Source organism: Chinchilla lanigera, unplaced genomic scaffold (genome assembly GCF_000276665.1).
Source record: "Chinchilla lanigera isolate Chin_1 unplaced genomic scaffold, ChiLan1.0 scaffold00113, whole genome shotgun sequence".
Classification (NCBI taxonomy): Eukaryota; Metazoa; Chordata; class Mammalia; order Rodentia; family Chinchillidae; genus Chinchilla; species Chinchilla lanigera.
The window spans coordinates 524,798-544,196 of record NW_004955514.1 but is presented as its reverse complement, the minus strand read 5'-3'; the positions used below and the strand labels follow the sequence as shown (position 1 = coordinate 544,196).

Genomic DNA, 19,399 nt, shown 5'->3' with positions numbered 1-19,399 from the left:
CCCCCCCCGCACAAGCCTCATGCAGTCATAGGGTTTTTTTCAGAGATGGTTGAATCTAGAGCATGTGATTGATTCATAGTGCAATGCTGGGATTCAGGGTGCTGGGATTAAGGGTGGGTGATTGCTGGGTCAGTCCACTTATTGGATTGGCACCACCCTAATCCCAGCAGTATGGATAAGATAAAAGGGGCAAAAAGAGGGCTCCTCTCTCTTTCTCCTGCCCCCTCCCCCTCCCTCTCGTTCTCTTTCTCTCTTTCTCTTTTCTGTCCTTCTCTCCCTACCCCCCTCAAACTGCTTTTGCTATCACCTGCCACCATGAACTGTTGTCTCTCTGCCATATGCCACCCTGCCTTGGCTGTACAAACTGTGAGCTACATTAACCTTTCCTCCTTTAACACTGGGTATTGGGTATTTTTTCTCAGCAACAAGAAAAGTAACTAAGACAGAATTGAACATATGATGTCCGGGCTGCCCCTATCCCCATGCTCACAAGAAACACCCTGGATCCACATTTCACCAGGCTTCCCTCTATAACTCAGTCCCCCCTGAGTTCATCTCACCTCTGAGCTCTTGAGTTCTAGGGACACCTTGCGCACAGCCCTGACCTTGCTGCTGTCGCACCTGCCCTGGCCAAGACCTGCTCTGTTCCATCCCCACCGGGGTCCTTATCTGAAAGCCATCCTGCTAGAGGAAGAGAACCATTCCCCTGCACCCTGGTGCCCACTGCCAGGCCCATACACCTAACTGGTGTGGACATCCATTGTGAAGTGTCAGTCCTCCAGTGGTCCCCAGGTACCGTGCCTTTGAGGGTATGGGTTAATTTAGTGCTCCAAGGCCCTACCCTGCACAGTGTGGGACAGGAGACAGGCAGCCATTGAGTCATCATGGCTGTCCATCTGATAGTGTTTCTCCTGTTCCAACCTGACCACAGGAACCTGAAGCAGGAAGGGAAGGGGACCAGGAGCCTCTAAGGTCACAGAGCTCTGCCCGTCCAGATGTGATACGGGTAGGCTCCCCTAGAGCCCGGTGCAGGAACTGGCACCCACCCCTCCTTGGAGCCTGTGGCAGGGTCAGGGGGGCTCAGCCTCCTCACATTGCAGTGGGGAAGCATGAGGGGATGTGACCTGTGTCACCTGCAGGCCTCCACCACTCTTTGTGGTCTGTATGGACAGAACCTATGCTGTGCTCACCTTTTCCCTAGCTGGTGGCTTTCCTGAGCCTGAGACCCAGCCACTCTGAGGAAGATGTCACCCAGTGATCCAGAGCTGGTATCTCTGTGGAGACGACGGGACTGCAGGCCCAGCCTGTATGCTTGTCCCTGTCCACAGCTAGATTGTCTCCTGTACCACGCAGTGCACTGCTCCCCTCTGTATGTGATGTGGCAGACTTCCAGGCTTACAAGAAGTAGCATTAAACACACTTTACCCACAGTTGGCTCTTCGTGAGCCGTGTCTGAGTGGTGGCAAGTTAGGTGACATAAGACAGTCTGGTGTTTGCAGTGGGTGTGTGCCGTCATCTGGGCCTTCACTCACCAGAGACAGCTGTCTTCTCCGAGTCAAGACCACTGCCTTCAGAGCTGTGAGGAGCCCAACTCTAGCCGTGCGTGCAGCTGACATGCACTCTGGGCTTCTATGAGGAAGGCAGGGATGAGGCAGGTTTCATGGTAGCTGGCTTTGGGAGTGCAGACAGGCCACAGGCAGTCTGGCTGGGCCTCCTCCTGCTTCAGCTCTTGCCCACTAGCCCAGGCCATGGTTCTCTACTTAGTGCTGGTTGATCAGGAAGCTACCTCAGGCCAGTCACTTTCATCAGAGGACAGCACACTGTCATCCCACTGGGACCACATGTCATGTGCCACTGAGGTACTTGGACAGGAAAGGCTATGGGACAGCAAGCAGCCATGGTATCGGGAGGGCCCCGAGCTCATTGGCCTCCATGTCAGATGCATGTTCCTCACTCCAGGATCCTCAGGGCCAAGTGTCCACATTGGGCAGTCCTGGCACCAGCAGCCCTCACCCAGGAGCACTCAGATGTCTCCATGGGAGGAGACCATGGGCAGCCGCCCTCTCCCACCCTTCGCCCCCTGCTGACGTGTGTCACTCTCTCAGATTTCAGAGTTCCAAGACAAGCACAGGAGGAGGCTGCTTGCCTTCTATCGAGAAAAGGTAAGAAGAACAGTCCATTGCCTCCTGGGCCATTTGTCCTCTGACCTAAAGGCCAGACTGTTATCTGACACCACACTCTTTAAGGGGCCCTGGTGTGAGACTGCTTTTCTTGGCACTGCTTTCCAGTGTGCAGTGTTGTCACGGTCTCCCCTTTGCCTGACACCTGTCTCAGTCCTGCAGAGCCTCCTGGGCTACTTCACGGTAAACCACAGAGGCTTCTATGCTCAGCCATCTACGGTTTTTGTTTTTGTGGCACTGAGCATGGAACCACCCAGAGCCCCATGGATGTTAGGCAAGTGTGTACCCCCAAGCAACACCCCAGCCCTTTTCCGAAATTTTACTTAAGAGACAGTCTCATTCAGGCAGACTTCAGACTCTGAATTGGGCCTCAGTGTCCCAAGAAGCTAGGACGACAAGCATGTGCTACTGTGCCTGAACATCTTGGATTTTTAAAATGAAAGTCCCGTTTTTAAAATTCTGATGTTTCTGGAGTAAATGAAGTAAGGACCCTGGCTTTAAAGTCACTTAGCTCTAGCCGGGGTTACATCTCAGTGGCACATCACATGCCTGGTAAGTGCAAAGTCCTGAGTTTGATTTCTGGTACCAGAAAAAAATAAAGGCACAGGGCTCTGAAGCCCCTTCCTCAGGTCCAGAGGCCACTGCCCAGCCTGCTGTTACTTCTCTGTGCATAGCTGAAGGAAGGTTCGGGTGCTCAGGTTCTGTGCACAGACCCTCCAGCCTCGAGCAGAATTCCACACCACACCCCAGCAGTGCCCCAGAACTGGGCCAGAGGATGCTTGCCTTGTGCCTAGCTTTGGCTAAGCCCTCTGCTGTGTTAACATCCTCTACCCCCAGCAAAACTAGAGGACAGGCAGCACTGACACCACCTGACAAACACCACCACAGGATGGAGAATTAAGTTACAGCCTCAAGGACTTGCAGGTCCAGGTACAGTCCCAGGCCCCGCTGTGTCACGGACTGTGCTTAGAGCACCTATATACAGTCAGGTGTCTGGTTCGAGGCTAGTATCCCCGAGCAGCACCTGGCAGGACGGAGTGTTTGGCTCTTGCCCTTGCATCAGCTCCATGCTGGGCTGGGCTATGCAGGAGCATTGAGCTATGTCCACAGGGCCTGACTCAGCTCTGCACAGATGGCCTTCGGGGCCACACTGGCTGAGGACCTGAGGAGCCGAGTTGTAAACTGTCACTCTGCACAGTCCATCTGGTGACAGAAGTCGTTTCATGTGTTTAGATCTCACAGCTGGAAGAGTCGCTCAGGAAGTCAGTGCTGCAACTGGAACGGCTACAGAGGTAAGGTCCTTGGCTGCCCCTGCTGCTAGGATGCCTGTTATAACCCAGGGAGCACAGGAAGGGGCTCTTCCAGGTGCTTGACACCTCCAGAGCAAAGGATTGCAGAAGGGAAAACAAGGAGAGGGTTTGTGCAAGCAGCAAGCCTTGACTTTACTCTCTGGTTGGGGGCAGTGGGACCAGTGGACATGGCGCCCTTTAGACTCCTCTAGAGCATGCTGTCTGTATGCCCACTGGCACAGTTTGGAACAGTTGGCTGTTCAAAGACCTCTTCTACTTCCAGTTGGGATGAAGTAGTGGGATGAGACGTTTGAGTGAAGTGCATTTTTGTCATTTAATTCGTTGTCTTTATACCTCCGTTTAGTATAAAATCGTCACAACAAACAGCTTTCCACACCATAAAGAGTTCAGTTGCAAGTGAGTAAAATAAAGCTGGAAAGGGGAAGAGTACAGAGGTGCATGCTGCTGAGTCACAGTACCCGTGCACTAATGTGAAGATGTGTTATCCTCACTCCTGCAGCAAAGGCAGATGGGCATGTATGGCTGCCACCTGACGCATCTGCCCCTGACAGGTGTGTGCGCTGCTGGGATGGTGTGAAACTTCGGGCAAGTTGTGGGGCCACAAGTCCTGTGGACATTTCCATGTTTTGCTTCCCAACCTGCCACCCCTCAATATCCCACTGACCTAGGGCCTGGATAGTTTGCTGAACTTCTGGCTCCCTTCAGTGCTCTTCTTCTTAGCTCTTGTGTAAGGCCCAAGTCCCTGGATACACTGTGATCCTGGCTGGCCAGAGCACTCTCCTTGCAGCCACAGCAGCTGGTGTGGGGATAATTATGTGACCTGGTGTTCTGACAACCCCAACTTCACTGGGGTTGTGGAGCTAGAGTGGCTAGCAGTCCTGCCCTGCTTGGATATGGAGGGGCTGCTCATGGACAGCCATGGGTGCCTGCCACAGATGCCCCATGCCTCGCTGTTGGACCTGTGATCCATGGTCCCTCAGTTAGAAACCTCATTTAAACTGGCATATGCTCAGGTGGCCTAACTTTGCCTCCCTCTATCCGGGGTAGAACCTTTTTGGGGTAAGGAACAAGGCCATGATGCCATGACACTAAGGGACCAATTCATAGAGGTTCCCAGATCTCAGTGAGAAGGGCAGCCCTCCATCCTTGAGCTTAAAGGCAGACAAATGATGGTGCCCAAAGGTCAGCGCGTTTCATGGGTCCAAGGTGCTACTCCTCTAGATCTTCCCAAGAGACTTCTCACTTTGGGCTAGAGCCAGCAGACACCGGTTCCCTGGGTCATGACCAAGACAAAGTGACTGTGTCATGACTGCACAGGTTGTAGGTCAGTGGGGCCATCAGGTAAGCTTATGTCTAGCTGTCCTGCAGGAAGCGGGTATGGGGCAGAGGTCTGGATGAACATGCTGACGAGCTGGGGAGGTAGAGCTGAACACTGCAGGGGAGTAGTCTGGCTTATATTCCACGTGGATGGGCAGCCACATAAAGTGAGTTAGGCCGATGTGGTGGTGCATGCTTGTAATCGCAGCACTCGGGAGGCTGAGGCAGGAGGATCATGGTGAGTTCGAGACCAGCCTGGGCTACAAAGTGAGTTGAAGGCCAGCCTGAACTGCATAGCGAGACCCTATCTCAAAAAGACCAAAAACATAAGAATTTCCAACACATAAGCTGGGTTGTCAGAGCTATCGCTGGGACACTACTGGAGCTGTTGGAAGAGTGGGGTCTCTGCTCTGAGGTCACCTCTGGGCTGAGGAGGACTGGGAGAAAATAAGTCCACAGGTGTTTCCCTGTCCACCTTTGGACGAACAAAGGACCAACATGGGCCCAGCACTAGCAGCATGATGTGGGGCAGGCAGTCCTTGTTAATGAAAGCAAGTGATGCTCTGCAGTAGGGGTCTGGTGCCATGGGTCCAGGAGGGAGCTTGATGGGATGGGATGGCACAGAAGGACCGAAACAGAGCCACCAGGTACTGCGCCTTGCAGGGTGGTTTGACTATGCAGAGGGACCAATAGTTTGGAGGAAGTGACTGTTGTAACAGCCACACCCTGACAGCACATGTCGGACACTCACACATGGTCTTGCTATGTGCAGTGTGCTGAACTGATGTTTTTAATTACAGTTAAGTCATCAGCTAAATTAACCCATTTCACTGTTTGACAGGGTGGAGTTGATGGAGGTTGACCTTACTCCTCCAGTAAGGAAGGTAAGTACCTCTGTGCTGCCACCGTGCTATGCCCCTGTATCACATGTCAACTGCTTAGCTGTCCTCAGTGCTCATAAACTGACCTGGTCTCTTAATAGCAGACTGACCTCTAGCAGTGCCTCTGTGCACACATGGGTTCTGAACTCAGCCCCAGAGTACCCTCAAGAACACTGTGTTGTTCTGCCTGAACAGCCAGGCCCATGGCCATGGCGAGGGTGGCTTGGCCCCATGCTGCAGAAGCCCGGGCCAGAGATAACAGAAACCCTGTCAGCCTAGGAAAAGAAGAGGATCAGACATGTGAGGACTGAAAAGGACACAGCTACAGATTAGAGTACACAAGGCCAAAGCCCAGGAGGCTCCAGATGGCCCGGTTACCTGCCCAGTCCAGGTGGAACTGGGTGTCCGGTGTGCACCTGGGCAGGACAGACACCAGGTAGCTCCAGGATGGGGCAGAGATGGCAGAGTGTGAGGTGCCTGGGCAGGGCGGGCACTCTTGACAGTGCGATCATTACCCAGGTTGTTTCTTTAAGAGCCTTCCTGGTGCTGTGATCAGCAAGCACTATTCTAAATCTCTAAATGTGCTATGTAAATCTGCTATGTAACACCTGTGCTGCCGGGAGTGCCCTCCCCATAATGGACAGAACCCAGCTTGAGAGAGATGCAGGGAGACCCCTTGGAGTGCCACCCAGAGCTGGGGTCCCACCAACTGGCCACAGAGAGCAGTGTGCACACCTGCTCTCTGCATGTGGACATCCCACGCCTCTGGGGCTGCTGGCAAGTGACTTCTTCACGGAGGCTGTGACTGTGCAGGAGACCAGAGCAGATGGATGTTTTCTGTAAGGAGAAGCCATGACTCAGACATGAAGCAAACTTTAGTCATAGGAAGAGGAACCAATACACGTGAACACTGGTGGAGGCGAGTCAGTGCACACGCTGGTCAGGGAGGCAGGAGCCCTTTGCAAGGGCTTTCATGCCTTACTGGGCCCATTGCAAGGGCTTTCATGCCTTACTGCTGATAGCAAAATGTTGTGGGCCTTTCCAGAGCATATGTTCCTGGCAGGAAGCCTCCAATGAGCAAGCCAGGGCTAGAGGGGAGAAGATAGTGTGTTGACTGTCCCATGAGCTGAGCCCACCTGCTGTCCTGGCTCCAGCCCAGCAGGTGTCTGGTGGAGTGTGGCCTCCCTTGGGGCTCCCTCTGCCCCTGTCCTCAGCCCCCCAGCCCTGCTTCCTCTCCATGAGCTCCTCCCTGTACCCATCCTATAGCAAACAGCACAAGACCTCTTGTTCCCCTCTACTCTGAAGTGGGAACCATCATAACAGGTAGCCCAACTCCAGGGCCTATGGCCTTATCCCGCAGAGCTTACTGAAGGGGCAGAGCTGTGAGCAGTGTCTTCGGCCTGTCCTGTGTCACCAGCAGCCTGCACAGGTTTCCCCCTTGTTGTGGAGACATGTGGGAGATGCCTGTGAGAAGAGAGGATTTGGAAAAGCTGCTGTGCCTCCCCCTGGAGGTCGGCACTGTCAAAGGGCTGAGTAGCACTGTGCTTCCTGGCGATACCAGCTTCCCCTGAGAGCCTCCTTGCCCTCGAGGTCCCACCCTGGCCTCTGCCACTGTGGCCCCTGCCTGACCAGCAGAGCAGAGTGATCACAGAAACCTAGGCACAGCCAAGTGTGGCTGCCAGTGTCCCAGATCAAGGTGGCAGCTCCCGCAGCAGCACAGGAGTGGAACATTGGATTCTAGAAGCCCAGACTAGAGATGAGGGCCAGAACTAAATGGCCCCTCCCCAAGTACCTGCGTTGGCCTCTGCCACAGTGAGCCCCACAGCCCCTCACCGTACTACCTCTGTGTGGCCTGTCAGCCTCTTCGAACTGATGCTACAGCTATTACCAGGTTCTCCCCCAGATGGGGCTCAAGCACCGAACCACAAACATGAGCCTTTCTGAGCGCAAGAAAAGGTGCTTACCTCACCCCCATCCCAGCTCTTTTCTGTGAACTTCCGTAATCTGCTGGAGGGTTGATTTTCATGGGGACTGTGCCCACCTGGCTATGGCTGTGGAGCAGCTGAAGGGACCACTGGGCGGTGAACTGTGGACTTCACATGGGTCACCATCCAGTCCCAGACCTATTGGAGACACCAGGGCACACTACAGACTCAGACTTCTGACCCTCGGGCTTGGGAGGCAGCCACAGATAGGGGCTGCAGAGAGGTCAGCTCTGAGTGGAGGAGGGGGTGGCGGGCTTCTCCAGGAGAGCTGTGTTAAAGGCACTACAGACCCTGGGAAAGACCCAGAGTCCCTGGAATACACTCACTTCTGACAAGTGGGAGGATCACCCAGACCCACCCAAGCAGGGGCATCCTGTGTGTCCTCAGGTGCCACAGAGCCTCTGGTACAGGAAGGAACCCTTCTCTTCCCAGCTGTATCTGCATCAGCTGCCTGGGCTGGCGCTCTGGTGTAGGCCGGTCCCTTCACAGTCAGTGTGCAGGACCAGCCGGGCAGCATCCAGGGCCACACTGAGCCTGCAAGGACACATGTGGGACTCGGTAGTCTCTCAGTGGTCCCTGGGAGAAAACAGCGAGAGGATTTAGAAAATAAAGAAAAGATACCATAGCTGAGGCCAGGGGGAGTAACCTCTTGCCTGATGAGCAAGAGTACTGCCCCAAAACAGTAGAGCATTTATTTATACCCTTGAGAGGTTGGTTAACCTTTTGTCTTGCTGGGTAGCAACCAGTTAACAAGTTACAAAGGCTTGTTTACTCCCAGGGGCTTGTGTACTCTGAGGAGCTCCCCTGTTCTCAGGCTGGCTTCATCCGGCACGCGTAATTATTTTCCAGCTTAAGCAGCTCCTAACAGACACAGAGTCCCAGGGTGGAAGTGCCTACAGGTCCAGAGTCTGGCAACCAGGGAAGGTAGAACCAAGGACTTGGCAGGCAGATGTGGTGATAGCAGGGCTAGGCCTGATGGAAGGTGAGAGGCCAGGCCAAGAGTCCAGCTGTGGGCAGGGGCTAATGAGTGACCAGCAGAGACTGCGACTGTCAGACACCACAGTTCACGCAGGATGGGGTCTCACAGCCGTGGTCAGTTCGCAGGGACAGTGACAACCTTGCCTCACAGTGTTGGGTCAGGAGAAGAGGGTGCGGGGGACCAGCACAGTCTGCTCCACCAGGAGGAGTCAGGCTGGTATGTTTCCTTCCTCTCCTAAAATCCTTAAAACACTTGGTGGTCCCTACATCCATTCTCTGTCTCAGGACCTGGTGTAATGGGAGGAATTGGGAATCCCGCCCCACGTGGGCCAGGGGGCTTGTGTCCATGTGGAGCCAGGTTAGATAGGAGGCTGCTGGGGTGAAGAGGCCTAAGGCAGAGGAGCTCACAGAATGGGTGCTTAGTGAACAGGGGATTCTGACCCAACAAGGGACAGAGTGAAAATCTCACCAGCTGTTTTCTCTTATGTGCTTAGCCTGAGGTCACAGTGGGCCCTGTGAGAATCTCTGTGATTAGTCCACCTCAGGATGGACGGATGGGTAAGTAGTGTTCCTGTAACCTCACCCAGGTCCCTGCAGGGGTGTGCATGTGTTCTTTCAAAGCTGAGATAATCAGAGCTGTCAGAACTCACCCAGGAAGGCTGAACTGCCCCTAACACCAGGCTATGCAGGACAAAACTCATGGGAGACAGGAGCTCTTGTAGTTTTAATCCAAAGTTGTGTGGCTGGGTTTGCCTGCTGGTATTCCAGTTGAGTCAGTAACCCCTTTCCCAGCAGGCCCAGGCTTGGTGATCCCTCCCGTGGGGCTCCCCACTGCCTCTGTCCTCAGCCCCCCATTTCTGGTTCCTCTCCCCAAGCTCTCCACTATACCCATCGTCCTCAGGAGCACGAGACCTCCTGTTCCCCCCGACACATACTCTGAAGTGGAAACCCTCATAACAGGGAGCCCAACTCCAGGGCCTGTGGCATTATCACAAAGAGCTTGCTGAAGTGGCAGAGCTCTGAGCAGGGTCCTCTGCCTGCCCTGTGTCCCTGGCAGCCTGCGCAGGTTTCCTCCCCTACACCGGGTTCCCATGGGACCACTTCATGGGGACTCTCTAGTCCCTCCCAGGCTCCCAGGGACTGGCCATGCCCAGGTCACCCCCCTGGAGCTGTCCACAGATGTCTCCGCCAGACTCTCCCTGGAGGTTCAGTGTGTGCTGGGAAGCTGTGCAGGAGCCTTGGCTTGCACTGGCTCAACCCCTCAGCAGTGTCCACTCTGTCTATGACTTTGTCAGCTTGGAAGGTAAACATTTTGGTTTTCATACCTGTGACTGCTGATGATCCTGAGTGTTTTAGTTCTATTCTTTTCTTACTCTTTCTCTGACTTACCTATATTTGTTCTTTGTATATATGACATCCTTAATATGAAAGATATTGACCTTTTATCCAGTTTGCTTTGTTATTCTGTATTTGATTTTTAGAAATTTAACATTTTTAGTCAGGCGTTGTGGTGCACACTTATAATCTCAGCCCTCAAAGAACTGAACCAGGAGGATTGCCAGAGTCCAAGGCCAGCCTGGGATACATAGGCAATTCAAGACCAGCCTGAACTACATAGCAAGACCCAGTCTCAAAACACTAAAAAAAAAAAATTTTAATAGAAATTCAAGATTTTTAGCCAGGTGTAATGGCACATGCCTGGAATCCCACTCTAGGAGGCTAAAGCATAAGGATCATAAATTTGAGACCAGTCTGGACAACTAAGTGACTTAGCAAGGCCCTGTCTCTAAGATAAAAAAGGACTGGAGATGTAGCTCAGTACAAAGGCCCTAGGTTCACTCCCCAGTACCCCAGAAAAAAAAAAAACAATAAGAAACTTAATGTTTTTGTGTACTCAAACCTACTGTTACTGTCCGTCTTATTTCAAGGGTTTTTTGTGCTTAGGTAGGTTTTATTTGCATAACTAAATCATCTCTCCTGATTGGTTTTTATAGACTTCATTTTTTACAGCACTTTTGCATTCACAGCAAAACTGAGGTGAAAGTACAAAGCTTTCCCACATACCTCCTGCCCCCAGTGTTATAGCCTCCCATCAGCAGGCCTCCCACAGGGTGGAGCTTTGCTGCAGCAGATGAAGCTGTGTCCGTACCACATTATCCCCAAGTCTGCCACTATATTTGTGCCCGCTGACACCATGCGTGTTATGAGCCACCACAGCATCATGGAAGATGTTCACTGCCCTGAGAGCCCTCTGTGCTCCACCCCTCGTCCCTCTTCCCCCAGAAACACTGGCCTTTCTGCTGTCTCCAGAGTTGCCTTTTCCAGAAGGTCTCCCTGCTGCACACATGCAAACACAAGCCTCTTCAATGGGCTTTTCCCCATAGCAGCACACATTTATGGTTTCTCCACATCTTTTCATGGCTTTTAGCTCATTTCTTTCTGGTGTTGGACACTAATATTTCATCATCTGGGTGCACCATACTTCGTTCATTCACCTGCTGAAGGGCATCTTTGGTGGCTTCCAACTTTCAGCAATTATGAAATAAAAACTGCTGTAGATATCCACTGCGGATTGCATGTGGCCACAACCTTCAAGTCCTGTGGGTGAATATCAAGGAGCACAGTTACTGCTGGACACTGTGGGGAGAGCAGGTTTGGTTTGGGAAGAAACTGCCACACTGTCTGACATAGTGCTGCGCCATCTTGCATTCTTATAGCTTGGAGTGGCTCTTGGAGCTCTGCATCCTTGCCAGGGCCTCAGAGATACAAAGCAGAAAATGTACAGATTAAAAGGAAAAAAGCAGTTTTGTTTTGAGATTTCCATGCTGTTTTTTAAAGAGATTAATAGAACAGAAAAAAAAGTTGTAAAAGGAAGTGGGAACAAAAATATTTGAGATGTACATAAAACAACAAAGTGGCAGACACAAGTCTAGCTATATCGATAATAGCACTTAATAGAATAAATTAAAGGCTACAGTTAACAAGCATCGATTGTCAAACTGGTATAAAAGAAAGATCCAGCAGGGTGCTGTCTGTAGGAAGTAACGCTTTCCCAAAGGCAGAACAGGTCGAAGGAAATTCATGAAACAGACACATGAAGCAAATGGCAGTCAGAGTGCTGGAGCGGCTGTCATTCGTGTCAGGCTCAAAAGGTTTCAAGATAAAACTTACTGCTAGAGACAGACATTTCATGATAGCAAAAGGATCAGTGTATTAGAGGTATATAAGCAAGTGTTTGCTTATATACCAATATAAGTGTTTGCTTATATACAAAGAAGAGAGCCCCAAAATAAACGCAACAACTGATGAAATTAAAAAATAGTTAATTCAGCAATCAGGATTTGAGTATGGAACAACTAGACAGATAATTACTAAGAAAATAGGAGACTTGACCAGTACTCTTGACCACATTTACTTACGTGATAAATAGAGACAACACCCAACAAGAGCAGAATAACACTCTCTTCGGGTGCACATGAGATATTCTTTAGAACAGACTGGATATTAGGACCTAAAAAACTCCCAGCACATCAAAAAGGATTAAGATCATATAAAGTGTATTCCCTGACCACAATGAGATTAAATTGGAAATGAACAACAGAAAAAAGTCTGAGAATAAAACAAATATCACAATGCAAACTAATCCATGAGTCAAAGAAAAAAATCAAGAGACTTCAGAAAATAAGTTGAACTGAATGAAAATACATGTCAAGTTTATGTGCTGCAAGCAAAGCCATGTTTATAGTATTAAACGCTCTTTTGAAAATGGTAAGGGGACCAAAAAATGGAGGGAGGGTAGAGGAAGGAGCCATAAAAAGAATTAAGACATGTTAAGTACATGCACCAACCCCCATGAAGAATGTAATCATGTAAATGCAAAAGTACTAATAAAAATATTTAAATAGAGTAAGGTAAAAAAAATAGAATAGAAAGGACAGTCTGAACTCAGTAAGCTTAAGCTACCAAGCAAATAGAACCAGTAGAGATGATTAATGGAACCTAAGGTTGGTTCTTTGATGAAATTATCAAAATTGACTCAAGAAGAAATAATAAATCTAAACACCTATCAAGTGAAGTTACATTGGTAATTTTTCAGGGGAAAAAAAAGCCAATTTCCCAATGATTTCATGGGTCAGTTCTTTCAAATATTTAAGGAAAAACCAATCCCAGTCCAAATGAACTTGGAAAATAGATCAGACATTTGTCAGTTCCTTTTATGGGGTCAGGAATAACCCTGTGACAAAGCTGAAGAAAACCTGCACGAGTACTCTTCATGAGTATAAATGCAGGATTCTTTAAAAATACATTTGAGGGCCGGGGGTTTAGCTCAGTGGTACAAGTGCCTGCCTGGCAAGCACAAGGTCCTGAGTTTGATTCCTGGTACCAAAAGAAGTAAAAACATAAAAATGCATTTGACAACCAAATCTAATAACATAGAAAGGTGTTTTATGCCATTCCCAGGTGGGGTTCATCTAAGGAATTCGTGTTAATCTGGCATCAGAAGGTCAGTTAACATCATAAACTGTGTTAGAATAAAGGACAAAAAAATCTTAAAATCTTTTCAATAATGAAAGAATTGCCAAACTCTACAATTGTTCATGGTAGAAAGTGTCAACAAAAATGAAGTGGATGAGAATTCCCTCAACTTGATAGAGGGTATCTTTAGAAAACCTATAGGCCAACATCATAATGTTGGAAGTTTTTTGCTTGTTTTTGCAGTACTGGAAATTAAACCATGGCCTTATGCATGCTAGGCACATGGCCTACCACTGAGCTATATCTCCACCCCTTTTTAAATTTTATTTTGAAATAGGGTCAAAGTTGTCCAGGCTGGTCTTGAACTTGGAATCCTCCTACCTCAGTCTCTGGAATAGCTGGGATTAGAGGTGTGCACCAGCATATCCAGCAGTGTTCAAAGGCAGGATATTTTTTCCTCTAATGTCAGGAACAAAGGACAGATGTCTACTTCTGCCACATCTGTATGAATTGTAGTGAGGTTCTAGCTAGTGCAATGAGGCAAGAAAAAGAAATCAAAGACATAAAAGCTGGGCATGATCACAGGCCTGTGATCTCACCTCCTCAGGCGACTGAGGCAGGGGGGTCATGAGTTTAAGGTGTGTGATGAAACTGGGTCTCACAAACAAAACAAAACAAAGCAGTGAAAAGAAAAAAGAAAGGCATATGAGTTTTAAAATGTCACTATCTTTATTGGTGATGATATGATCTATGTAGAACATCATGAAGAAATCTACATGAATACCACAAGTAGCAAGGTGGCAAGGCCACAACAACAATATACAGAAATTAGCTTTATTTCTGTATGTTAACAATCTGACATTGGAATTAGTTGGTCATAACTGAAGGGTTTCCTGTTTTTTCATAAATACCGTACTGTCACAATTTTTTTATTTTACAATATATTTTGAAATCAGGTGGTATAAACCCTATTAACTTTGTTCTTAATTATAAAATTTGCCTGTGTTAAGTCCATATGATTTTTCCATATTTATGCACATAGTCTATTTAATACATTTCCATATAATTTTTAAAATCCTTTTGTCAGATCCTACAAAGCTTGCTGGGAGTTTGATAGGAATGACTCTGAGTTTGTGGACCAGTTTGGGAAGAATGACCATCTTTACAGTTTGGAATCCTTCATGTGTATGCTGAATCTCTCTCTTCACTCACTGTATCTTTAGTTTCTCTCAAGAATCTTTTGTAGTTTTCAGTGTGCAGGTCTTTTACTTTATTGATAAATTTATATCTAAGTACAGTAAAGCCTTGGTTTGCGAGCATAATTCATTTGGGAAACATGCTTGTAATCCAAAGCACTTGTATATCACAGTGAATTTCTACATGAGAAATAATGGAAACTCAGATGATTCATTCCATAACCCAAAACTATTCATATAAAAATGAGTACAATACTGTAATACAAAATAATTTTAAAATACAAAATATAAAGAAAAATTAACCTGCTCTTCTCTTTGAAAACCTTCATGGCTGGTATGAGGGAGACAAGAGAAAGGAGGGCTATTGTGTAGGACAACTTTCACTATCATTAATGGAATCACTGCTATCGATTGGTTGGCTCAAAGGAATCTTTTTCTTTCCTACAACTTCAACAAGGAATCTGTCCAATGACAGTTGCTTTTGCCTCCATTTGAGGACTTTGTGGAAGTGTGACATTGCATGATTGTTAAACAGATTCATCACTTGCACTGCCACAGCCTTATTCAGGTGTTGCTTTTCTATAAAATTTCGTACTGTTTCCCATATTTTACACATCTCTCTAATCTCATTTGAAGTGAGGGATTCCTCCACCTTTTTCTCCTCCTCCTCTTCTGCAGGAGAAATCTTTCTGAAATTCCTTTCATAATGTCACTTTCCTGAAGGTGTCCTGGGCAGAGTATCACCCTGATCCACCTATGTTCCACTGATCCCAAAGACACTGCTCTCCCTGGTGCCCTGGCCCCTGCAGTACCCACTGTCCTTCCAAGTGCCATCAGACTGAGGGTACTTCCTGTGGGATACAGCAGGCTGTGGGCCACACTTTGGCCTCAGTACAACCAGTGCCTCTGCTGATGACAGTTTTGCCACAGGGCAGCATGAGCGAGGTAAAGAGCCATCTGTGGTCTCCACACTGGGTACTTTACTCTGAGCAGGGGCACCTGCCATCATGACTGTTCATGGCTCTGTGCATTGAAACACACCAGCATTGTTTAATCAAAATGGTGAGGGCACCTCAAAAGAAGAGGTTTCACCACAACTCCAGGGCAGGAGGCCAGGTGCCACAGAAGCCACTGGGGCAGCTTGCTGTCAGGAGGCAAGCAGAGCCTTCCTGTGGTTGCCTGGAGTGTCTGGGCAAGGAGGCTGTTCCAGGTGGCCACTGGCACTGGCAACTTGATTGCTTTGCGGGCTCTAGGGTGTGGCTGACCTGGGTGGTCAGGACCAGAGCCTGGCTTGCTGGGTCTTATGTCAGGCGAATGCACAGGCAAGCTGGACCCAAGTCCCAAGGGGTTTCCTGGGAAGGCAATGCTTTCAGGCCAGCAAGGCTCCAGTGTCTGACCACAGGGAAACAGGGTGAAGACAGGGTGGACACAGCCTGCTACACAGCTCTGCCTCCAGGTCCGCTAGCCATCTGGCAGGGTCTTCAGAGGGCATTGTGCTCTCTTGGTCCAGGAGGCAGAGTTAAACCCAACTGTTGTAGTTACCTGTGACGCCCAGAACATGGGCCAGCTGCCTGGGCACAGTGCTCAGACACTGGGGGCCAGGTTAGGGGCCCCTGCTAGGGTGGCCTTGGGGCAGTCACCACGTTGCCTTCCTTGTCACCCAACTGGTCAGACCCGTGCAGACCTGTGCCTTTCTCCATCTTTCTGTGACCTGTGTGTGCAGGATGTGTCGTGGGGTGTGCTGTGTGGCCTCTTGACTGAGCTAAGGGCCAGGGAGCAGGCATTGCAGCCCAGCAGTTCCATTTCCCTGGTGCCAAGCTGCTGTGTTTTCTTGTTGTTGTTCTTTTGGTTTTTGAGACAGGGTCTCATTATGTGTTCAAGGCCTCCCGAGTGCTGGGATTACTGATGTGTACCACTACACCTGGCCAAATTGCAGAGTTGTCTCAGTGGTTCACATGGTCTCTGTGTTATGAAGGTGTAGAGAGGTGGGAAGATTAGAACATAAGGCATTAGGTTACCTTCCGGGGCCAGCCGCTGCAGAGTTGGGAGAAGCCACTCCGTGGGTCGTCAGCCTCAGGACGCAGGGCAGCAGCCATGTCTGTCTTCTCCTGGAGGACTGTGACACCCTCACTGACACTGTCATTCCCTTCACAGGCAGTGTCTCCTACTTGGGCCCTCAGCATCCAGCCCTGACACCCAGCCCAACGCCCAGCCAGACGAGCGTGTCGAAGGCTCTCAGGTAGTGTCCCCGGAGGGTATTTTTTTCAGTGTGTGGATGGGAAACAGAGATGAACTCTCCTGGCCTGACCACAAGAACCAGGACTGCTGAGTCTGCTTCACTCCAATTTTGTGTCAGGCTCTGTGTGCAGGCGTAATGTTTTGCATTTTTGAAGCTGTGCTGAACCTTAGGTGTTTGCCCTGTTCTTAACCCCTCCCCAAACACCATGTAATGACTGCACAAGATTTCCTCACAGGGACAAACTGGGGTTATGTTTCCTGCAAAGCTCTGGACGTCACTGTCTCCTCTCCTCTCTGCCTCCAGGCCTTGTGGAGGTGCGTCCAGTAAGTCTTTATGCACAGAAGCTGGGCTGGCCCATGTAGGGGAGCTCAGGGGTTGAGTGTGCCTGCCATGCCTGAGGTCCCCAGTGCCCTCTCCACACTGCAGAAAGGGAGAAAGGAGGAGGAAATGGTGGCCAGCTGGGTAAGGCCCTGAGACCAGAGCTCACTCACTGGGCAGTGCCCTCCTCTTGGGCGAGTAGGCGCCCACACTTGGTCTGAGCATTGAGGGCCAGTGGTCTGTACAGAAGGTGGATCCTGCGAGCCCCTTCCCTGCCAGGCAATTTCTGAGCTCTGCTGCCTGCTGACCTACAGCTTGTCCTGCCTCACCTGTGCCTGCCCAACTCCTGGAGCTCATGGCTTTCCACACCATCTGCTGGCAGACTACTGTGACGAGCTGCTTTTGCTCCCCAGGGACACAGCTTCCCCTTCCTCAGTGCCTGCTGCCCAGCGTCGTCACTCCCATCTAATTCACTGTCCTTTTTTTATTTTTAAATTTTGAGATAGAGTCTAGGTAAGTTACCCAGCAAGACCCAAACTCACAATCGTCCTGCCTCAGCCCATTTCAGGGCTAGAATTAGCAGTTGTGGGCCACCATGCCCGGCTTCTCTGCCGAGTTCTGTTGTGTGGTTTGTTTTTTGTTTTTTTGTTTTTTTTGGTACCAGGAATCAAACTCAGGACCTTGTGCTTGCCAGGCTTCTGCCCAGTTCTGTGGTGGTGTGTGCCACATCCCTGTTGTCTGTCCCTCTCTGGCCCGGGGCAGGCAGAGTGGGCCTGGACCAGCAGAGACGCACTAGCGGCATGTGGGTACTGAGTGTGTCTGAATTGAGTGTGGAGGATGACACAGTGCCATTGCCTTGAAGAGGAGGTTGCTGCTCAAGGTTTTGAGGAGGAAGGAGCCTCAGGAGACAGAAGGAGCAGGCAGCGTGGGCATAACCCTATATGCGTGCTCTGGGCAGGCTGGGGTGGCACTTGTTGTGTGTGAGTTACATAAAGGAGGGGTGGGGCACAGGCTCTGAGCTGTGGACTCAGCGGAGAAAGGCCTGTCCAGGGCAGGCTGTCTGCTGACTCCAGGACTTCGCTGCACTGTGGCTGTCAGCCTGGGCATGGCATGGGCCTTGCTGGTCCTGTGTACTGAGTGTGCTTTTGATTCTGCCTGGGTGATTATCATCAGAGATGTGTGTTGCATCTGTGACTCTGTTGAATTCATTACCAGGGTTCCACCACTGCAGGTCCACTACAAGCTTCCATCACCAGCTCCATTGTCCCAGCTGCCTGGCAGAGCAGGTAGAGGGGGCTCCCTGGGCCCTGGGAGCGTCCAGGATGAGCCCCGGCCACCCATCAGCATCCCGGGGCTGCTGCAGAGGCAGAGCGCAGGCAGGTGCCCACCAGTGGCGGGAAGACTTGGAGGAGGTGCCCACGAGCGAGCTCTGGGGAGATGAGTGCCACAGGCGGTCGGGGGGAGTGGGGTACAGGACTTTGCAGGGTTGTTCAAAAGTGCAGTAGTAGCCCATTCTTGTCTTCACTGTGGACTTTTAAATGAGGACTCAGATGCACCAGTCCTACATGGGAAGGTCATGTGACATCTGAAATTTTGAAAACATGTATTTAAAGAAGGAATCCCAGCACGTTTCTTACGTGATATCTACACTCTCCTGTCCATCCTTCCAAGGTTAACGCCTTTCGCTGCCACCCGCGTCTCCCGCAGGGCCTGCTCCGTTCTGGACACCAGCGCGGGAGAGATAAGCAGTCCCTGCGCTGCACCTCCCATTGGGTCTGTCTCTGCTCCTCCCTGGGGCTCTGCTCTTATGGGAAGAAGGAGGCTGTGGGCCCCGGCTGAGATGGTTAAGCAGTGTAACTGAATAAAGCATTCTGGTTGTCATTCTGACCACCTGTCTGTGGTCTGTTGCAGCACTCAGACCTTCCTAGGGCCATGAGCAGCATGCACAGAGGGAGCGTCTCCATCCCCAGGAAAGCTGCAGTTCCACACTGCCCTGCTGCCTCCTGTGCAGTGTTGTTGCTCACATGCCTCTGTTCCCACAGTGCCATGCTGGCCTGGGATGTAAGACCATGGCCAGGCCTCCCTGCAGGAGTGCTCACAGTCCAGGGGCAGCCACAGGGCACACCCACCAGGGCTGAGAAGGAGGTGTAGGGGCTAGCACTATGCCTTTATTCTGCATTTGCCTACAAACTGTCAAAGGGCTTTTCTGCTCCACTGCAGCCATGTGACACAGGCTCTGCAGACTGGCCAGTGCCAGCATGCCTGGGTTACGCTGGCCTCCAGGGCGTCTCCCCTTGGCCATGAGACTCCATTGCCTGGGCTACAGGACGAGGGAGCCCCAGGTATGCTGTCCTTTGGGAAGGCACTCAGGTTTACCTCCTCCAGAACTGTGTGCCGGTTAGCTGTTCACAAATCCCATAATAACATACATGTTCTGCTGGGCCTGTTCCCCACCATGTCTAAGTATTATCCCTAATTCTGACATGTTTTCCCTAATACTGAATATATGATTATTTCAA

General features: G+C 50.3%; 1 protein-coding gene across 9 annotated transcripts in view; it reads left to right on the top strand.

The window, feature by feature from the left end:
* Rnf212 (ring finger protein 212) overlaps positions 1-18,767 on the top strand; it is a 33,608-nt gene extending 14,841 nt beyond the window's left edge. For 3 of the 9 annotated variants that reach the window (XM_013506854.1, XM_013506857.1, XM_013506858.1), the window contains exons 4-12: positions 2,106-2,162; positions 3,414-3,472; positions 3,834-3,886; positions 3,990-4,041; positions 5,649-5,691; positions 9,146-9,209; positions 16,478-16,562; positions 18,096-18,260; positions 18,552-18,767. In XM_013506854.1, the coding sequence (XP_013362308.1) occupies positions 2,106-2,162; positions 3,414-3,472; positions 3,834-3,886; positions 3,990-4,041; positions 5,649-5,691; positions 9,146-9,209; positions 16,478-16,562; positions 18,096-18,260; positions 18,552-18,741 (768 nt within the window). In that variant the 3' untranslated portion in view covers positions 18,742-18,767. The other 6 variants (XM_005408690.2, XM_005408692.2, XM_013506856.1 and 3 more) reach the window with 6 other exon arrangements.
* Positions 18,768-19,399: the final 632 nt, after the last annotated feature.